The 22,254-nt window shown below is 42.4% G+C and overlaps 1 protein-coding gene and 1 non-coding gene across 2 annotated transcripts; both read left to right on the top strand.

The window, feature by feature from the left end:
- The first annotated feature begins 2,470 nt into the window (after positions 1–2,470).
- Positions 2,471–4,690, top strand: tomm20a (translocase of outer mitochondrial membrane 20). Its single transcript, XM_067525531.1, has 5 exons — positions 2,471–2,645; positions 2,969–3,015; positions 3,108–3,189; positions 3,616–3,758; positions 4,079–4,690. The coding sequence occupies exons 1-5, from the start codon at positions 2,522–2,524 to the stop codon at positions 4,121–4,123; spliced, it is 441 nt and encodes a 146-aa protein (XP_067381632.1). The 5' UTR covers positions 2,471–2,521; the 3' UTR covers positions 4,124–4,690.
- LOC137103547 (small nucleolar RNA SNORA14) lies at positions 3,806–3,940 on the top strand. Its single transcript, XR_010911535.1, has one exon. It is a non-coding gene; the product is annotated as a small nucleolar RNA SNORA14 (small nucleolar RNA).
- Positions 4,691–22,254: the final 17,564 nt, after the last annotated feature.

Raw genomic sequence — 22,254 nt, 5'->3', positions numbered from 1 at the left:
AAGATATTGTAAATGTGCATTTATATCATGAAGTGATGTATGTGTATACATTTCTGAAGACATCTCCAGTGTTTCCTTTGTATAGACCCCTTGCTGTATGATAACCTGAAGTTACATTTTGTTTGGCACTTGTATGTTATTGTATGCTTTTGTTATACATTTGTATATTGAGAAGTGTTTTGAGTCAAGCTATTTAATATCTTGCACTGTTAATAACATGTACTTTTCTGTACAGACAGTTTTACGGTTTTAACTGTAGTTTGAGTGTAAATACTGAGGGTTACAGCATGTTTGTTCTTTCCCTTTGTCACCATTGTTCTTTTGTAGGAGCAGATTTGAGATTATGTTTTGTCCTGCCTCTCTTTTTAGTTTTGATAGTTATTTTATTCTTCCTCTTTTTTAAGTTTCATTTTTGGCTTTAGTTTGTATTTTGGTTTTTTTGTTTGTTTGTTTTTTTTGTTTTGTTTTTCTAGAGCTTGTGCTTGGTTCAGAATGGTGGTTCTGGATGCGGCTGAACTATTTTCCAATGTACATGGCCTGAAGCTGAAGCTTGTATGATCCTGTATGTGGAAAATGGTCTTGATCATAGATAAATAGAGCTTATTGAAAAATGGTCAATAGTATTTATTAGGCTCATCTAATGATGGTCATTGTGTAATTTATTGTAAAAATGTAAGCAAAGCAGAAGCCTCTGTTTGAAATAAATGCCATAGTTTGTGAAGTAATCTGTGCGTCTGTTGCTATCTGTGGGGAAAAGTAGTTGTTTCTGAAATACTGTGCTTCAAATTATTTTGCTGTGTTTCTACTTGAATATGTTTTGTTTATATTTCCTTTCAGAGGACATTTTTGACTTGATTGCCTTTTTCATTGCCTATGAAGTACTGTAGTTATTTTTGAAGTTGGTACATATAAAATATATGAAACGTTTATAAAATATGCATCATTGAAATTATTGAGCCAACAGTAAGCACAAAATTAACTTTATGGTGTTGCTAACTTATTGTAACTGTTGCTTTTAATATTTGGAGCATGTATTAGTAATACTTTCGTATATCAGTACAATGTAGAATGCAGGCTTTGTAACAGGTGAAATTTACATTTGTACTTAAAATTTTTGCTGAAGTGTGACCTGACTGAAATGCTCAGCTTGATTAAATGCAAATTTATTTAGAGAAATGTACTAAGTACACACAGTATTGGTTAAATTAGTTATGATGTTAAAGGTGGACTTCGACACAAAGAAAGGGTCTTAACATTACCAGGATCCAGTTGAGACATGCTTTGGTAGTGCATATTTCCTTAGTACCACAGAAGACATTATCACTAACCACTTTTCATGCAGTGATCCTGGGGCTTCTTGTGCCCTAAAGCAGTTTTTGCTCACCACTGATTATCTTGCATCTAAACAGCTGTTGCCCAGTACTGCATACGCTCAATATAATGTACACTTTTTCCAACATTCCCACTCCATTCTCATACCGATTTTAAGCTTCCCAATTTTAAAACAAGCATCTGCTTAGAGTAAAGGATGGACTGAATACATTTTGGGGATCAGAGGTCAAATGTCAAGGTCATTGTGAACTCCCGTCCTTCCCATTCTTGTGAATGCGATATCACAGTAATGCCTTCATGGAATTCCTTAAAACATTACAAAATCATTCACCAAGACCCGTCAATGAACTGAATACATTTTGGTAGTGAAAGCTCACTGGGAAGTCATGTCCATCCCATTTTCATCAACACTCTATTTCAGAAATGCCTGTAGTGAATCTCATTACATATTCATACTTTCAAACTTCCACTTGCATTCATGGATAAACTAATAAGAATACAATTCTGGGTAGACATGCATGGATACTACAATCTGACTGGTTTGCAGAGGTACACAAAAGCAATGCAGGTATGGCTCTGTAACAGTGACAGGTGTTGCCACAGGCATTATGTTTTCAGGTTGTCTAAATGTCCATCTCATTCTTGTGAATCTGATATCAGAGGGATGCCTTGAAGGAAATTTCTACAAATTTGCCACAAAGCTCCAACTGGGCTAAAGGATGAATTATTGTGGACAGAGGTCAGTCATTGTGACCTCATGTCCATCGCCTTCTAGTCAACTTAAATTCTTGTTATTCTCAAGTTACATTTTATCCTTCTATCCTTAAAAGAAGCACTTGCCGAATGCATTGGCCTGACAACAAAAAAGTTGCTGGCAGTTTGATCATCCTGTTGACTGTGAACATTTCCTTAAAACAATGTCATGGTGATATATACGTTTCGTTTTGCAGACTATTAAATTTGGCATAAAATTTGACAAAAGGATGTAAAAGCTGTGTGTGCTCGATGTGATGTGATACACATAATAACAAAAAACAAAAATAAAAGCATACATTAAAGTAAGTAAAATCCCTCTCGAAAACAACAAATCAAGCCGTGGATATTACGTAAAGAGTTACGTATTTCCTCTTAGCGCTTTCGCACTAGCGTGCTAGCTGCTAGCAGCTAGCTCCTTCGTCCCTTTTTAGCTATGCTGAGCAGTAGGACGAGCGCAATCATTGCTGGGGTGTGTGGAGGCCTTTTTATTGCATACTGTATTTATTTTGACAGAAAGCGGCGGAGTGACCCTCATTTCAAGGAAAAGTTACGTGAACGTAAGTGTTAAATCTAGAGGAAGTTAGGTAACGTCTAACTTTAACGCTACAGCAGGAGCATGGTAATGATGTTAGTCCATGTGGCAGAAACACCGCAAGGAGACTAGTTAATCAAAAATTAACGTTACGCTCATTGCATTTTCTTTTAATATTACTTACGAGGTAAAGATTATTAAGATGTGCGAACTTAATTTTCTTGCTACCTCCTGGACGATGCATGCTGTAACTAGCTAACAACGCAGCATTTGTAGCCATGTATTTCTTGCTTTGTATGACGGCGAACTAGACATTCCAGCAGAATCTTAACCACTTATGTCTCACAGGCAGAAGAAAGCAGACTGTTTCTAGTGAGAAATCCAAACAAACACGGGTATGCTAAACTTCAAGCCATCAATTTCTTAGAATTGCGGTTTCTATTTGTGGGCCTAAATGTGCATTTATGGTGTTTTGTTGACTTTAAAGCTGCCTGACTTGAAAGACCCGGAAGCTGTACAGAAATTCTTTCTGGAGGAAATTCAGTTGGGAGAAGAGCTCCTGTCACAAGGTAAGCAACATATTCACTGTTTCAATATACATCAGCTACAGAATCTTACATGTTGGATACACTGGTTTTGTATATCACTACATACTTAGAGCAGTATCTTAAAAAATTACCATACAGCTTCATACGTGAATCATTTAGGGGAAGCTGCTCTGTTTGTTTTCTAACTATCCCTGTTATACACACTGCTTTACCAGCTTCTCGTTGAGTGATCACACCTGATCCAGGTCATCAGCAGTGGCTAGTGCAGGGATACTTGGGAAAACAAGCAGAGCTATGACTCTCGAGGATCACAAGTTTTCCACCCCCACAACCGTTCACACTGAATGGAACTAGCATTTCTAATAAGCAAATACAAATAAGTCTGTTGTTTCCAAACACTTCATGATTTTCACTCAGTCTTCTTAACCTATTCTAATACTAATCTAGGTGAAGTTGAGAAAGGCGTGGACCACTTGACCAATGCGATTGCGGTATGCGGTCAACCTCAGCAGCTGCTTCAGGTACTCCAGCAGACACTGCCGCCTCCAGTCTTCCAAATGCTGCTCACCAAACTGCCCAGCATCAGCCAGGTGAGGATTTTCAACAATTAACATTTAAATGTGAGGGTTTGACGTCACAGCATCCTTAATAAACCCCCCGGTTGCATTCGGTGGTTTCTGGGACAAGAAAGGGTGCAAGATCAATCTTAGAATCATCCAAAGCTGAGAGCTATGTGTCAGTAGCTCTTGGCTATTTCACCTCTAAGACAGAAATACTATCAATAAGAAATAGCTAGTTAATTTCCTGTGTAGTTTGAAAATGGCGAAAAACGGATGTTTGGCTGTTGTGTAAATGTTGGTATGCAGTTTAAGCACAATCTCTTAAGAATGTTTTTTTGTTTGCTTTTCAGCGAATCGTCAGCTCTCAGTCTTTAAGAGAAGATGACGTTGAATGAATGTGATTATGCATGCAAGATGACCGTTTAAATATTCCTTAAGGGGATTTCAGACACTGATATTTGTGCACTGTTTAGTATGTCTGACTGCAGTTGTGTATGAGTTGTGAGCCTGGTTATTACAGAGCTCAAGCTTCGGACATAAAATGACAATAATCCCCTTCTGTCGCAGCACTTCAAAGATAACGAACTTTGTCAAGATTGTGTAGCTGATTTTGAAATGTTAAACACATTCCATCTGTTTTTTTATTTTCCACACCAGACTTTGTTTGTAGCCATATATTTATGTCTTTCAAAGTAATTACGTGCTGTGTATTGGAGTGGGATTGCTGATACATTATATAGAAATAACAACAGTATGTAGGCAATCAGGCTGCACAGTTCATGTGCTGGAGAAATGTATGTAACTTGTTCAAACTAAAAATAACACATATTTGTGAAATATTGTCATTAAGTTCTTGGAAACTGTTAATGCAATGTCAGTTCAATGTTATTTTTCTACCCCAGTCTTTCATATCTAGACATATTTTTGTTTGTAAAATCCCTAAATAAAATATACAAAACACACTGAAGTTTCTGAATTCCTTCTTGCCAGTAGATGGCAGTAGCAATGCATAGAATATTTGAAGCTTCTATAGTTTTGAAATATGGAGTGTGGGCCGTTTTTATCTGCTGGAGAGTTATTTTGCTGAATGGAAAATATTATATTCAAAGAGAAAAAAACTTTTTATATATTGTATATAAAGATGTGCCGACACTGCCAGATCAAGGTTGACCTGACATTTCGTGTGTATGGCATTTTTTTTCAGCTAGGACGGTGAAACATGAGCTTCTTTTAGTATGTGGAGCCTTGATGTCTTTGTTATGAATGGCTTTATTGTGTGCGCAGGAGAGTGAAAGTGGAGCACCTCGTAGGGGAAGGGAGTAGGTAACATTAAGTGTGTCTCTTGGAAGACAAATAGAGCTGTAATTATTTTTATCCCTGTCTGCAGCTGTGTTTCTACGGGCGCTGGCCAGAACAGCTCAGGTCTTCAGTTCGCCAGGAAACGAGCGGCGGAAAATAGTTTTTCTACATTAGAAATGAAAAATGAAATTTGAACGATGGCCCAGAAATGTCGATTGAAGACTAAATGGTTGTCAGTGTTCAGTTTTCCATGAACTCATGCACTCGCTGAGCATGTGCGTCTGTGTAAGTGCCATTTGGTGGTAAAGGAGAAGCCTGTCAAGAGGCCTGCAGAAATGTCTGGCCCGTGTGTGTATAAGAAGTGGCTCGTTGTTAATCTGCCGTTTGGGGAGGTAGGGGAGAAAAATAACACTGCGTTGGAGGTCAAGCTGGACTTGTGGTCTGCCACTGGCTCTGGGGCAAGGAACAGGTTCAGACTCCTACACAGCGTATCACTGGGCTGTTTCTCTAAATAAACATTCAGCTGCTGGCTGTGTACTCTGCCCCCTGCAAAGAGAGAGAGCTGAGAGGTCACTGAAGGAAACCAGACCAGAGCTGTCAGCTCTAAACGCATGTCATCATAAAGTAAACCAAGTGAAACGGGCCTTGACACGAGCACGACACGTTGGTTTTAGCATGACACAGCAAATCTTCAGTTCTTATCAAAGATAAAACTTTCCCTGCATCCTCAAAGTTCATTGTGTTATTAACATAATAAATGAGCTGTTTATTGTAATTATTTAAACTGTCATTGTTTGAATTACGTTCCTGCCCTTCTTGAATCTGTATGAATGGATTATGAGTCAGCTCTTTGTATGATGAAGCAGGCAAGAAAGAGCAAGGGAAACAAAGACTCTCCATCCTCTTGTGCAGTAGGGGGCACTGTTGCTCCAGGCTCTACTTGCAGACTTTTATGGCGTTCCACGGAAGGGCAACTGAATGGAGGGAGCTGAGAGCGTAACAGTTCCAGTTGACAGCAATAACAATGGCTGCGCCTGCAGCGCAGAGACCATGTGCACGGGGAGGGTGATTTTTAACAGTTTGTAATCCTTTTTTCTAATGTGCTCATGATGGCAGATGCACCGTGTTCATTCATTTACTGGTGCAGGAAATAATCTGTTATTAAAGGCAACATTAAAACCCAAGGATAAAGGCAAAGGGAAGCTCTTACCAGCTAGGCCCAAAGCAGTCTGACTGCCTTTGTAATTTGTTTGCATGGATTCTGATTGTATGTCAAATGTTGCATTGGGAATATTATAATCAGTTGAGCCCTGCAACTCATTACTGAAAATCCTGTCAACAAATTATCCACAGCAGTAATTACCTTTGGTGTGTTATTCCAGTTAGTGAGTTTTATTCTCAAAGCTTGATTACTCTTCTATACACCAAGACTTATATATGCACACATTGGATGTCTGACTAGAGGAGATGTCTGGTTATGTAGGAGCAACTGTGTTTGGGAGTTAAAAGCAGCCAGAAATAACTCTGTTGTAAGTGGTTGCTATGGCAGCTTCAGATAGCTCTGCAAAGTAGTACCAGTCTACTTTTGAGATCCTCTGAGTGTTACCTTTAAGCAGTAACCTTCCAGGCAGGAAATTGCTGCATCTAGCTTGCTGATCACTGACTATTAGATGGAAGTGGCTCCAGTGGCCGCAAGTCTTCCTGCATCTGTTTTGGAACATGTTTTCCCATTGCCTGATGATGCTCAGAGTCACACTGTCTGTGCCCTGTTGCTGATGTCATGACTGTGGTGCCAGAGTCTGCAGCCTACTGTACGTTGTCATGGAGAGGGCAGGCTGGGGAGAAATATGAGACATGTCCAGGCTCTGCCAGCAGCTATAATAAAGACTGCTACTCTCTTCTGCGCCTCCACTTGTGTGCACAGCAGCAACACAGTATATTAATTACCCAGCACCTTCTCTGTCATTCAGCAGCAAGGGGAAAAAAGGAGAAAGATTTCCAAGGCACGTCCTAAAAATAAAGCAGCACTGTACATGCTCAGAGTATTAACTTCCACACAGATGACCCATTTTTCCATCTCAAAGGCTCTGAGGATGGGTGGAAAAAAGAGAGGGGTGGGGGGTGGAGCTGGAGAGGAGGCAGCAGTGGAGCCAATCACGTGAATATGAAGCAGGCTACAAATCCTGGTGGATTTCTCCTTCTCTGTGGGGTAAAGCCTTACTGTCATCTGTTTTTCCATTTCTCTGCTGCTCTCTGAGTGGTAATTGAACTTCTTCTGCTGCCCTTCCTCCGCGAAGTCTTCAGCCCTCCCCCAAATGAAACATACCCTGTCTATTTAGCTCTGTTGTTTACATTCACTGTAAGTGTAAGTTGCAGGGTGTGGACAGATTCCCACCCCCCTCCCAACATACACACACAGTTCCTCTGACTGCTTCTCTCTAATGTCATCTTGCCACCCCATTTCACCCCTCCCCAGTGCCTGCAGACTCCACCTATCTCCTCATCTCTACATCTCTGAAAAGAGTGAAATTCAATAACACTATACTTTGTCTTAGAGAAGTAAGTGCATCACATGACCAGAGAATTCCTGTTTACATTGGGTGGTTTTCGTATTTTGTTCTAGCAACAAGCGTTTCTTGGAGCTGAATTTATCACAAAGGAGGACTAAGCTGATAATAGCAACAGAGCTGTATGCTAGAAAAAAACGCTCAGCATCAGCTCTCATCCTGTCATCTGTCATCAGTGTTTTCTGTGCAATCTAGGTTGGGAGTGAAACTAGAAGAGGGGAAGTGACACATACACTGAACACGAGGGTGAAAAAAGGGTTAACTAAGCAGACTGTGTGCACAGCTACCCCCCCTTTCTGATGTGCCTTCCTGTCTCACAGGCAGTGCAGTGGCTTTGAAAACCATGAGAGTCAGACAGGCTTGTTTTGCATACTGTAGGTCTCTTGCATTGACATCTAGCAAATCCCTGCCCTCGGGAGGCATGTCAGAGGGGATTAATGGGAGAGCCAGGGCCTCACAGAGTTTCCCATTGTTGCTGTGCTGTATTTTCATCCGGCAGAGTGAGAAAGAATGAGCAGGTGGGGTTGTGTTGGTGGAGGGGAGGGTTCGGCTTGTGTGTGTAATGTGTGTGTCAGTGTCGTGGGGGGAGGGAGGAGGTTATACAGTGGTGATATTTCCCTCTGCCCTGATTCTTTTTAGCTGAGCTGAAGGGAGAGGAGGAGAGTGTAAATAATGTATTTGGAGCAGCAGGGTAGAGGGAGCTGGAGCTTGACCAAGCTCAGAGCAAGAAAAGGAAGGGCTGAGCGGCCATGCTGCTGCACAGAAAGTTGGGGGATGGAAGGGGCGTACAAGGAGGGACCTGGGGAGCAGACGAGGAACTGTAAGAGCCTGCTATGGCGCTCTGGGGAATGTGGGGCCTCTGCAAGAATGAAGCAATCATCTACTTCCGCTTTGCTCTCTCAGTTACCAAGACAAATAGTTTGCTGCTTTAGACTGCCTCTGGTAAAGCAATATTAAAATAATGTTGTACTGTGAAATCCTATTTAATAACAGAACAGGAACTGATAAGCATTTAAATGGTTTCTGAGGTGGAGCAAAGCAAACTATAAACAAGTCGTCTATCTACATTTAAATGCAGTTAGTAGTTGGAAGTCTTCCCTGCAATTTTCCTTTTTGGTTTAATGTGTTCGGATTTTGATAAGTACAACTAAAAGCTTTCTTGTTAGGAACCAAATGAATATGATTCACGTGTGTATTGCCTTAGCATATAGTCTGGAAACAAGTGGGAAGCAGGTTTTTTTTTAAATGGTGTAAAATCCACCCTCTTACACTTTTAAGGGTTTGTATAAACAGAAAGCAAAACAAATTTTGGCATTACACCATTTGCACAAATTCCACAGCTAAATCCATATTTATACACCTCAATAACAGTCAACTTAAACATTGTAGCTGATGATAGCTGAAAGGTAGCTGGCAACACACGCAGGGGCCTTATTTGTGGCAGTTCAGCCGCTAACTGTACTGAAAACCACCAAGAAATTCCAGCTCACGCTGTTGTGGGTGGAATTGTGTAAAATTGTTCTTCCATTAAAAAGTGCTTTATTTTCTGTGTAAAAACAAAATCTAGTTCAGTAATGTAGAGCTATCATATAAAGCTCTATATTAGTATATAATAATAATATATTGTTTCTAACTTACCAAGAAAGCAAATCATTGGTATTTCCCAAAGTATGAAACTGTTCCGTTAAGACCCTTGCAAGTATCTGTGTGAGTGTGATGAAACAGATTTTTCACTATTACACTATCAGGTCTTTCTTTCTCTCCCTTTTTTCCCATGGCCTCCTCCTTTCTCTCTCCCTTGGCGTTGTAGCTCTTTTTTAAGTTCTCTCCTGCTATGTTTTTATGGCAATGATAAAGGGGACCTCAACCTTGAAACATGATAGAACAACCCCAACTCCCACAACTACAATAATAATAAAAAAAAAAGAAGTTACTTCTGCACTCCTTTACACACAATGTAACCTTGGCGTAACTTTTGTATTTTATCGTCTTTTCCTGGGCTTGCAGAACTCTGTTGCCGTATCACCCCGAGCAGCTCAGCAACTACAACCCACTTGTTCACCCGAGAACTACAAAGTGGGTTTGACGCCTTGCATCTTGTGTAACCACGGTCTTTGAAGACTTTGGCTTTGAGCTCTGTGTCTCATCAATTCCCTACGCAAAGCTAAATTTGAATCTGAGGCGAGCACATAAGGGGGTAGCTTATCTGCCCCACTCGTTTACTGCTATTCATTCATGCACACTATTTTTATGACAGCCTGTGCATGTAGAACTATTTACATTCTTCGTTGTTTATGTAACCAGCCTCACTTTGCATATAAATGTGTGTGCATGCTTAGAGATGACAGTACAGTAACGTCTTAACATCAACTTCAAGAGAGATAGAAAGCACTGGTTGCTTTTGTAGGATGCATGAAAAGTGAGCGGCTTTTTCCTACATTAAAGTCATCAACATTCTGCATAAAGTTGAAAAGCTAACAGCTGTCATACAGAGAAAATAAAAGTTTGATTATGAGCCTGGACAGTCGTAGGTCTTTCTGAGTCTATGCTTGTTAATGTTAATTCAGTTCTTTGAGGGAGAGCAGAATGAAGAAAAGAGTAAAACAGACATTCCTTTATTTCCAGTCACAACACTGAGTGAGTGGTACTTATCACAGCAAAGTCCCAACTTATTTGGCCGTGGATTTGGCCTATTAATCAGCTTTTCTCAACAAACTGGAGGGGTGGGGGGTGCGGGGGTAATGACAGACCCCTATTCAGTGAGAATATAACAGTGAGTTGGGCTTTGGCTCTAAAATGTGGGTCCACAAAAGGCTGATAAAGAAAGCAGAAGCATGCCATAGAGAACATCTGATTCTCATGCTATGACTGAATAAATTCTCTGTCCTCCTGCAAATATGATTTTCTTCTGCCTCCAATCCATTTGAAGTACCGGTCGACCTTGGCATTGTTTGGTGAACCTAAGCTGCTGAGCCACTCTTCCCTATCCTTCAGCCCTGCCCTGCTTGCAAATCCCCTATGACCCTGGCCTGGTCCACCATGCAGCTGAATTCATATGTTGAAAGAAACCGCTCTGGGTCTGATCACTGTAAATGTAATTGTTCGGATTATTCTCGCAATTTTGTCTTTAACATTTCAGCCCTCGTCACTAATTTCGTTACAAGTTTGTCCTTTCGTCCACCCTGTTTTATTTCACTGCTGTGCCATGTGAGCTCACAGTAACAGATCCCCAGTTTTCTTAGAGATTCAGCTGAGCTACGAATATCCTCCATCTGACCTATTTTACACTGAAGCCTTGATCTCCCTCCCTGTTTGTTTTGAGTCTATTTGCAGCCACTGTGATGATTTTATATTACTGCCTAAAACGTGAGCTTGTTTTCAAACCCCAGTGCTGCTTTCAGTAGCGTATAAAAGACTTTGGTGGATATCTAATTTAAGGTATTTCTCTCCATATTTCACAGTGTAAGACAGTCACTAAGATAGATTAGCACTTTACTTTTTGTTTGACCCAGCAACTCAACATTTCTGGACTTGACCTGAATTTAATGGACTTGTAGATGATTAATGAATCAATAATTGGGAACAGCATCTGATCTCTGGCCGGCTGCAGCCAAGACACTGACAGCTTTTGAAATTGAAAGCAGCAAAATTGTTGTGAGGAGTCGCCGCTGCCAACTTAATGTGCTCCTGTAATTATGAATGCATGAAATAATTAACAAACAACTCCACTGTGAGGTCGTTACACATCAGAACAAATGGGATCAACAGCAAGGGACTCGCAGTTGTTTGTGCTTTGTCTGATATGGACGGTAACACAGATTGAGTTAATCTTGTAGCAAGAAGCGCACGGTAGGCTTTTAGTACAGATGACGCTCAGTGTGAGGTCTCTCTCTCTCCTTCTCATATAGCTCAGTGAAAGCACCCCCACCTCACCAACCACACCCTCCCCTCCCCCTTCCATTCTTCCAGAGGGATGGCTTGTTGACATCCATTAGGAGGTTTCCCAGCATTGAACCAGGCCAGGAAAGAGGGCTAATGATGTAATTCCCTGAGAGATGACATTAAAATGTCAAAGTGCTGCAGCTGACATCATCCATTTAGCACACATTTTCCAATGCTATACATTTGTCTTCTTCTTTCCTTCCCTCAGCCTTTCCTTCCTAGAAACTGGAGCTCCCCACCCACCTCAGTGCCTTAAGGCTCTACTTAGGTGTGTAGCCACACCACTGAGGACAAACTGGAATAAGGGCATATCTTCAAAGCAAGTCTTCCCCTGCAGCTATAAATGCCCTGCTCCAGAAAACAGTGTTTTGAACAGGCTATGTGTGTCGAGTTCCATTTATCCCTCCCTGTTTATAAGCTGCTAATTCATCTTGTCTGCACAACAAAGACCCTCACACGCTCCGATAATCAGTCCTCCACTTCTTTTACAGTTCCTGCCACATGAGGAAATGCCCTCTGGGTGATTTTGGGTAAGCTATCTGTACTCATCCTCCCTAAAATGTGTGGTCCCATCTGATTTTGGTTGCATTAAGATGTCTCACAGAATGAAGAGAACATCTTGAACAGATTGCCATATCTTCCTGTTTTCGTAATATCGCCCTATGCCTTTCACACAGGTCAAAAACATGTTGTTTTTCAGGGAAAATGTAGAGTATAAATTATATATCTGCAAGAGAAACTTGACAGTTGTCTATTCTTTAGTCGGCATGTCAATAATGGCTGCTTGAAGGCAGAGTAGGTAGACGTGAACTGGAAGCAGAGAAGGGGGCTGCGCCTCACTAAATAATGAATCAATTGATCCCCCTGCAGATGATGGATCGGGTTGCTATGACGACAGATGCAGTGTTACCCATAGCATAAAGAAGTGGTTTGCTTCCCGGAACCATACGCTCAAGGCTATGAGTGAATCTTGGCTTGTAATATACAGTGAAGCAGGACGTGATTAATAAAGGAGCTGAAAACAGAAAATATTAAGCGGTGAATTAATGCAGCCAGATGGATATTCTCCAATGAGGAATTACTGTGCAGAATCAGCAATCCATCTCTTAATGGTGTTTGATTCCAAATCTTTTCTTCGTCTCTCTCTCTCTCTCTCTCTCTCTCTCTCTCTCTCTCTCTCCCTTTTTTTTTTTACAATGAAGGCCGATGTAAAGCTGCTGCAGGTGCATGAGATTATATTGGCAATGTTCCCCATGTGGATTAATCTGGGCGTTCCTCCTTTGATATGTGTCTTAGCACCAGGTCAGAGCTGAATACACATGTGGGTTTTATTGTACATGTAGCGCTGGCTTCTCAAAAAAAAAAAAAAAATCAACATGTTTACCGTGTCTGCATGTGTGCATTCTGTTGCTGTAGCAACGCGGCTGATGCTGGGTCCAGCTGGGACCATGTTGCCAAGTAACAGCTGAGTTATGAGAGTGGAGGAGAGGAGTGTGGGCGTTGGGTGGGGGAGTGGGTGGAGGGAGCACGGGGACTTCTACAAAGACAGTAAGCAACAAAGCCTGGAAGCAAGAGGGGGAAAATATCTCTGAGGGATAACACACACAAAAGTGTTTATTTAGGTTAGGCTCTGGATTGAAAAATAAGATGTGTTTCATCTGTCTCTGTGCCTTCCTGCCAGAGAATATTAACACTTGGGTGCATCACAAAGCATCTCCAGTCTTTGGAAAGAGCACACAAACAAATTAGGCTGTGCCAGCAACCAAAGTGATATGCCTAATGCTAAATAGCAGCGGGGCATCTCTGATAATTCCTTTAATCAACAGAAAATTGGAGTAATGAGCGTAGTCACGAGTGTGTGTGTGTGTGTGTCCGTGCCTGAATGCTCGTGGCTGCAATGTCCCTGACACTAACATGACTACACAGAGGGCATTTAGCCTGTAATGACTCATAAACAGGCAGGAATATCCGAAACAATCCAGATCCAAAGGCCTCAGCTGAATGTAATCATGTGTAGTGAATGGGTTGTTGTTGAGTCAGCAGCAGTTTGGCATAAATATGGTCAAGGAAGGTTACACTGGACTTCAGTTTGTGACTGCACTGGTAAGAAAAGAGCTGGACCTTAAGTTGATGAATGGTTATTGGTTTGTTATAACTGCAGCTTGTTGTGTCTTAAACTCCCTCAAAGACAGGTTACACCCATGAAACCTCATCTGTGCATCGGATGATTAAAAACAGAGGATGACGTTATCTTCTTACTATCGATGTACTCCTGTGACCTGCTCATTCACACAGATGCTCTCATGAATCATTTCAGCCCAGCCTTAAATCTGCTCTTTCCTCATACTCACAACATGATTATGCAGTTTCACTGTCATATCTGTATTGTCTCAGGCTCCTGGCTCAAATGCTTTTGTTCGTGCTCATTAAAAACACATTTTTTCTGTCTTCTGCCGACTGAGCAGTCTGATTTGTTGTCATGGAAACTGATTCTGAAGTGCCTTGGTGCTTCTTTTGGGACTAATAGTCATCCCCCAAACAAACATACATTCAAGTGAGTGAAATTGCTGAAAACAACACCAGAAAACTAAACAATAATTGAAGGTCCTGGAATGGATACCCGTCTGATTGATTCAAATGTTTTGATGAATGTTCCACCACATCAGCCCGGGAAAGGTTAAGTTTTTTTGGCTGCAGACTGCATTAAGTAACATGCCACAGATCAGAAAACAGTGTCCATCCAGAGTTTTGCAGTTCAGGAATTACAGGTGGAAACTGGGCAAACCAGAAAAACAAATTCAGGGGAGGCAACGTGGCCCCATGCTTTATATAACAGAGCTTGCCTGTGATGATTGTGCAATGCGGTGCAGTTGTCTGGGCTGATGTAAACAGAGCCTTAATGCCTCTGGAGGCTCAGCCATGTGCCTTGATGCAGCAGTTATGGGCACATGCCCTACTTTCATAAATCAGAGCTGGAAAAAAGGAAACAGCATCAGGGGGAGTAGAGTGGGAGGGGGTGAGAAGGGATGCCGAGTGAACAGGAGAGGGAGGGAGAAAGAGTTTTGGAAAAAAGGAGGGAGGTGGGGGAAGAGGCTGAACAAGCCTCATATTGATGTTCCAAACACAGCTGCAGGCGTCAGCTGACTAGCTGGCCTGGAAGCAGCCCCAAGCTCTGCCTCCTGCCTTTATCAGCTTACACTGTGACCTTTCTCTCTCTACTGGAATAGATTCCCCCTCTACACCCTAGCATGCCCACCCTCATATCTGACCCTTTACCATGCACTATCCGCACAACCCCACTGAGCCAGGACCCTGTGTGTCCTCTCTGACTCTGCCTTTTTTCTTTTTTTATCCGCATGCCTCCAGAAACACTGGCTCTCTTTTCGGTGCATCAGCACTTTCGTTTGTCTCACATGGCTTGATTTTCGAGCCTCACCCCACACTTACGCAACTCCACATGAAATCACTGTTACTCCTTACATCCGCACCCAATGGCAGAGGAGAAAGAGAGTGATGATGAAGGGCTCGGTTACTTCCCAAATACATGTCAGTACAGCAGGATTGGTAAGCAATGTGCTGTCCTCTTGTGTCATATTTCTTCTGCAGTGTTCTTCAAAACAAAGACACAAAAAAAGGATTTGGATACTTTGTTGAGCTGACAACTAAGGTTTAGACATATTTAGTGAACCTGAAGTTAGCAACAGCTCAGGGTGAGAGTGAAGCAGCAGCTGCCATTGAAAGTCTGTCCCTGAGGGGCAGTAATCAGCAGAGGTAACTGTCAGTCACAGGTTCTCAGGCCTCATGGGCTTTTTCTCAGAAAGATGCCCCCTCCATGCACACACAAACACACATAGCACACCTCCCCTTGATGACGCTCCTCAAGTGTTACTGGCTAGTGTATCTATGGGAGCTGTCCACCCACGCACACGCACAGCAGTGCCTCTCCCCCCTCCCTACCCAAATGTTTGCAGGAAACACTCATCCTTCTCTGGAGATGTGTCGTTCGCGGCGGCTCATAGACTCATAAATCCTGTGCTCCTTTCTGGGAAATGAAGGGCTTGAAAGATACATACACACACTTGAGGAGGGGGACGGGGGGGGGGGGGCTGCAAAACAGCTTGCCAAGTATATCTCCACCGCCTTTTTGACAGTGAAGAGGCTGGATTGAGTGTCTGCCTTCTGTAGGAGGCGAATAAGGAGCATATTCCGCGCTCGCCTGGTTACTGTATGAGAAACCGAGACACTGCGGTATCCAGGCAGACCTCAGCGATACCCAAAACATCACAGGAATGAGAAGGGTTTGGCGGTTGAGGACAAAGAGGGATGGATGGAGGGAGAGTACAAGAGGGAAGGCAAGAAAAAGAATAGAAGTGCTCAAAGACAGCCATTGCTAGCTTCAAATGTCAGTCAGCTCCCAGTTAAACAATGGAACACAGCTGTTGCTACACTCTGAACTGCAGCTGTCTGTGTTTTGTTGCCATTATTTGTGTGTACATGTGGTCACGGGTTGTGTTGAACATGGAACTGCTATAAAATATTATAGTATGTACAGTAATCAAATGTAAATGGGGAAATCGAGGTCAAGGGGAGTTGCAGAGAGACACATGAGTAGGTGGCGAGTTTGTCAGATGTTCCTGATTTAGAAACCCTCAAGCAAGAAGCAGAGATGAGAAGGGGTGGGGTGGAAAAGAGGCTGCAGTGCTTAGCCTTAAGTGGGCTGTAATGGTTTGCGCTTGTGGGTCAAAGAGAGAGGAGGATGAAGGACAAAGCTGTGAAACATATCTCAGTCACTAATAATATCTGATTGAGGGCTGAGAGACAAATCGAGAAATGGGATTCGATCGCTTTTCTTAGTGGGTTTGTGACTCAAATGGGTGCTGGTGTCCGTCACGCCTGAGAACTCCTTCAAGTGCCTCATTATCAGTGTCATCTCTGAATCATCGGAGAACATCTCATCCTCATCTCGGCTGCTTTTTGATCATCCTCCAGACAATGTACCATTAGGCCCGGGCTGATTTTCTAAAGCACAGCTCAATTACTAAAGGGGAGAGTCATTAGCATATCAGAAAGCACAGGCGTGACTCTGCAAATAAAAGAACCCATTACACTTCCCTCCCACAATAATATGTTTCAATTATTCATATAATGTAGGAGCGAGCAGATAGAATCAAGTCACACCTTGATTTGCATTCAGCCAAGGAAATTTTTGAGCTCTCACTCACACACACCGGCTCACACTTTGTAGTTCTGTTCAAGCTGCCCGTGTGTGGAGTGTGTTCACCTGCTTTGTCGCACACAGTCGATTAAGTAGCCTGACAATACACCTTAGCGTCAATATGCCTTAAATGTCACTTTCCACAGTACACCATTTTGTCACAGTAGTTGAAAGTGCCACCCCGGGTGCCTAGTCAGCGCCTGTTCAACAACACAAGGCAGGCGTCCTCAATTATTCATAAGAGGGAAAACACACACGTGGTCTCACGAAGACAAATGATATCATTGCCCAGAAATGATGCTTCTTGTTCTGGCATTTCGGTGAAACAGGGGCTGATGAAATCACACACAGCTCAACAATGAAAATGTCAGTCAGTGCCATCAGTAACCGTCATGATAAACGAAGGCACCTTCGCTTGTATGCTAAATAAATGTCTGGTAAATATGGTAAATAGTCACTTATATAGCGCTTTTATCCAAAGCGCTTATCCAATGCTAAGATGTCTTAGCACTGTGGTACAGGAATCTCGATAGAGGAAAGTGACCTCAATATTAACTCTACTTGCTATAAAGTGTTGCGTGCAGTGAGGTTAGAAGTTGAGGTGCTATAAACTTCAGCTAGAGTAGAGAGGGCATTTCCCTGAATAATATATCAGCTCTTTTATTCAGTCTTAGTATTTTTATGCATGCATGAGTAAATCCCAGTCTGTAGCTGTGCACTCTGCTGACTTCTGCAGTGCAGGGTTCTGCGTTGCTGCTGTACATAAAGAATGTGTGAATGAGTGTGTGAGTGCATCAGTCACTGACTTTGTGTTCATTCCACAGTAAATTGATCTGGCTGCTCACTAGACTGGATGGAAAAGGCCCTGGGGCAAGAAGTGCACACTACATCAACAGATGGGAGAGCCCACTGTGTTGCCATCACATGGTATTTTTCCTCACTGGGCATGCTCAGTGAGCCACACCCCACACACACACACACACACACACACACACACACACACACACACACACACACACACACACACACACACACACACACACACACACACACACACACACACCTCCCTTCCTCCCAGGGCCTGTTTGAACCAGTCAGTTGGAGGTGGCAGTGTCTGTGCTGGTGCTCTCTCTCTCTGTCTCTCTCTCTCTTTTTTCTCATCTGACCTTCAAAGATAGGCAGGGGGACAGTAAGGTGACAGGGAGGAAGGTTTTTTTTTTCTAAAAGCTCTTTGCATAGCAGGGCTGATATGTCACTCATTATTTCCACTCTGTGCTTTTGCCTCATCACAGCCCTCTGAGAAGCTTGCAACAAACCACCACCTCACACGCAGATCTCGCAGGGACTTCACAATGAGGTTAGATATCACAGGCGATAACATTTGAACACAAAGTCCCTAAAAGATTAAAGATACACACAATAAAAGATACACACAAAAACAAGCAGATTTAACAAAGTAACTTTATGTTTAACAAATGGTGAAATTTAGGGAACTTAAATAACTTGTCATTGTGTCACTTACATAATACGCGTGTTCTGCAAACGGCTAAAAATAAAAGGCACAATTCATTTAAATCCCTTTAACTTAAGTATTTTATAGGTCACATCTTACTCTTGAAACAAGTGTATAATTAGGAGTTGCAGCCACAGTTGGTCCAGGATGACTTACACTATTTCAGTTAATCAAACGGGATTCAAAGATAGTGATAAGAAGTCGAGTTTATGTTTCACTAAATGATATGTAAACGTGCGAAGATATAAAACCCGCCCAGGCATAGACGAATATGATTACAGTTTATAAGCAGCTAAATTTTGTGATCTCCTGCCCTACTGAACACAATATTTTACACATCGCAAGCATTATATTTGCACACTGCCTGCTGACAATGCAGAGAAGTGAATCACAGGCTGAATTCCTCAGTGCGTCACAAGGCTCGCTACAAACAGAAAGACCTTTTTTTCCCTCAAATCTAAATCCCTCAGGCTTTTTGCACATTCTCTCTTTGTCTTGCCACTGAATTTTGCATGTCTCTTGTCCTTCCGTCTTTGCTCGCTCCACTCTCTGATTTGCATGGCCAGCTTCCTGTTTATGTCAGGCGAGCATCAAGCCAATCAGCTGTGAAGGCTGTGATCCTCCTCGTAGCTATTTACTACCCTGTGGTCTGTTTAAAAAAAGACTGAAAGCAAGCTAAGCTTGGTGCTGAGTAAGCAAACACACACACAAACACACGTTAACATACAGAGTTGACAACTGACCTATATTCTGCCCCTCTGCTTATGAAAGTGTGTGTACCTGCCTGTGTGTTTTTACTTTCTGTAGTGTGCTGCTGCTCACTTTGCAAAGTATTCATTTATTAGCTTATCGTGTATCTCACAGCGCAGCAAGACCTGAACGCTGACATTTTTTTGATGTTGCTGCTGAGGGCTGGAATGTGTTGGTTTGCATGATTTGGAGATAACGAAGCAGCATGAGGTAGCTGCATGTAAACTTTGGATGAGGTCACGGTCCACCAACATAGTACACTGAGACACGAGAGGGGATTTTGTCCTGGAGTCTCCCTTGGTGGTGTCATACAACTCTGTTTTTTTCTGTTGCCTGGTTTGCTCTGTGCACATTTTCAGATCACAATTGCCGGTTATCAAAACTGTCAGCCTTTGGCTAAAGTATGTTATTATCTGGTTGGAGTAAAGTGGAGACTGTGCTCGAAAACAAGAATAGACCATGTATAGCATGCAGAGGCCTGTTTTTGAGTCCACCCAGTACCAGTTTCTGTACCAGTTTGCATTATAAATCTTTTGGACAGGGAGAAAATATAATCAGGGCTTTGCTGGGGCATTCAAGTTCATTGCAGGCATTACATGACTACTAATGCTTCAACACTGGCTCGGGCAAACATGCCTGACATTCAGTGTTTACACCCCTCAGTGAAAGCTGCTAGTCAGACAGTCTGATAGCTCAGCCAGGAATTAGATTCAGGAAGTCATGAGATTTACAGGTGGCCTGGCTTTCCTAGAATTGTTAAGCAGGGATTTTCAATGCGTTGCCAACACACATTAAACTGAAGACACCACTCTGTAAAGAATTACATCGATATTTCCTGCATTTTATACACATGGCAACCTCTAAATCCATAAAACAATTTTTTTTAATCCAGCCCCACTGAGTATATAAATAAACAAAACTCCTATCAAATTATACTGCACTACATTTGAAAAACCAAAAACAAAACAAAGTTAATTAAAATAAAGAAAGAACATTCAAAACACTTTTCACAGAGAAGAGGCTCCCCAGTGCCATCATTTGGTACACAGAAATGCATGAATAATGAATCTGTGCTGAACTCCTGCTGAACCCTTTGCACCAGCACCGAGCCAGAGATCAGCACCACATGACATTCAACACACACACACACACGCGCACCCAGTGACCTCCACAAAGCTCCAAACATGCGAAGCAATCTGTTGGGGAGTATTGTGTCTCCTGTGTGAATCATTACACTGTACTGCACCTGGCTGCAGTTGCAGAGAGGACTTTACCTTTGATAAACCTGATGACTGTTGGAGGTGGGGGTGGTGGAGGTTGCAATCCAAACTGTCGACCAAGCAATGTTGGAGCGGTTAAAGTGCCCGCCCTTTTGGCAGATGAAGTGTGTGTGTGAGCGGTTTAATGTTTAACCCTTGTGTCAACAGCATGCATGTGTCACAACAGCATTCCTGTGAGGCGCTTGTCTTGTGACAGAGTGGTTTCATAATGGGAGCACTGCTCTGGCTGCCTGCATGCATTGTTTTGTGGCAAGAGAAAGGAGCTTTTGTCTTGGTTAGGGGTAAAGTTTCATGTTGCCGCACGTTGTGTGTTAATGAGCAGAGAGGTGAGGCAGTGAATAGCTGGGTCAACTTGTTCAAACAGCAAACACAACAGCCCTGTTTACCCAGAATAAGCAACTCTCTGCTCTTCCTCCCCACTGTAAATGGTTAACTTGGCAAGCATCATGTGAGAGCTAGAGTTTTTTTTATTTTTTTAAACATGGGAGGTGAACTTTACTCATGTTGTTGTTAAGCAATGGTCGGAGAGATTTTATCATGTGAGCACACACATGAAGAGAGAACAGAGCACGTCACGTAGAGTAGGAAGGAAGACAGAAACAAGCTTTCTGCAAAGATGTTTGTTGATGAGCACAGCAGATATGTACATGTGAAAACAGAAGTGTAAAATGGGGGGAGGGGTGTGTTTTGTCCTTCAGGGCAACCCTGGGTGTAGCCAGACTTGTCAGTCAGTGTGAAACCATTTCCGCTTCAAGGCTGTCTAGCTCCTCCCTCCCATTGTGTGGCAATGCAGTATAGGTGAACTTTATCCTTCTTTGTTGAGAACATTCAAATGATTTGCATAGAGCAAGGTCAAGTTACACATCGGCGTGCCTGCTGAACAATGTGGGTACCATCATAGCCATTCCTGGTAAAACAGCCTGAGAACAGCTTCTGCCAAACCTGTATGTCAACTGTGTAAAACAACCCAAGCGCACACTCAGTATTGCATTACCATCACAAACTGAAATCACACAGATAACGTTCACCACACCCAGCTCAACGTGCCCTTCGGTCAGGCAGGTTTTGTGCAAACATATGGTGTAAGACGGCTCTCTATCAGCACTGTGCTTGTAGCCGTTACATATTTGCACAATATGAACACATGGGTTCATATCAACTTGGGCTTATCACACTTCTTCAAGGGCACTGAACTTTCCCACAGTGCTCCCCACGCTCTGTCCTTTCACATCCCTTGGGGACTTTACTGTTGCGTCAAGGCTCTCCTATTCATGCCATGTTATTCCCACAGTATTACTCTACCACTTCAGCTGGGGTTGTTGTGCTGACTATGACTAAACTACCCACTGTGTGCTTGTTAGGAATAATGACTGTATGTCTGTGTGACAACATCTATTATTGTCTAGGTTGCAAAACTAGTTTGTCATACAGTTCGTGGTGTGAAGTAATCTGAAGTTCCTAAATAAAGGCTGTCATCACTTTCATTTCCTTTAAAAATAAGGGCTCAACTAGATAAGAAGACTGGGATGCATTCTGATGAAACATCATACGATCATTCCAGTATACAGTATATCAACAGAGTTTTGGCCATCATTCCTATCGCTGTTGCTCACAAGTTTGAACAGCTAAACTAACAAGCCGTTCCTTGGAGTCAGTTCAAAGGCTCTCCATAAGTGGTACAAGTTGTTGTCCTAATTCCTCCTGTTTGCCCTCACATGAGGGACAAGCTAGCATTACTATAAAATACAGAGTTCATGCATATCTTCCATTTTTCAATGTATGGTGCTGAAGAAAAATAGCTTCATTACTTCTCAGATTAGGTTGTGGTCAGTCAACAAGGCTTGATACAGTAGTTTTCTCCATTTTGTTTTAGCAAAGGACAACAGGGAATGTCATAGTATTTATCTGCAAAAATAACATAATGCTTTATAAGAGCACAACTGTGATTGTAGTGGGGACA

The sequence above is a fragment of the Channa argus genome, chromosome 1, assembly GCF_033026475.1.
Source record: "Channa argus isolate prfri chromosome 1, Channa argus male v1.0, whole genome shotgun sequence".
NCBI lineage: Eukaryota > Metazoa > Chordata > Actinopteri > Anabantiformes > Channidae > Channa > Channa argus.
This window is presented reverse-complemented; position numbering and strand designations above follow the sequence as displayed.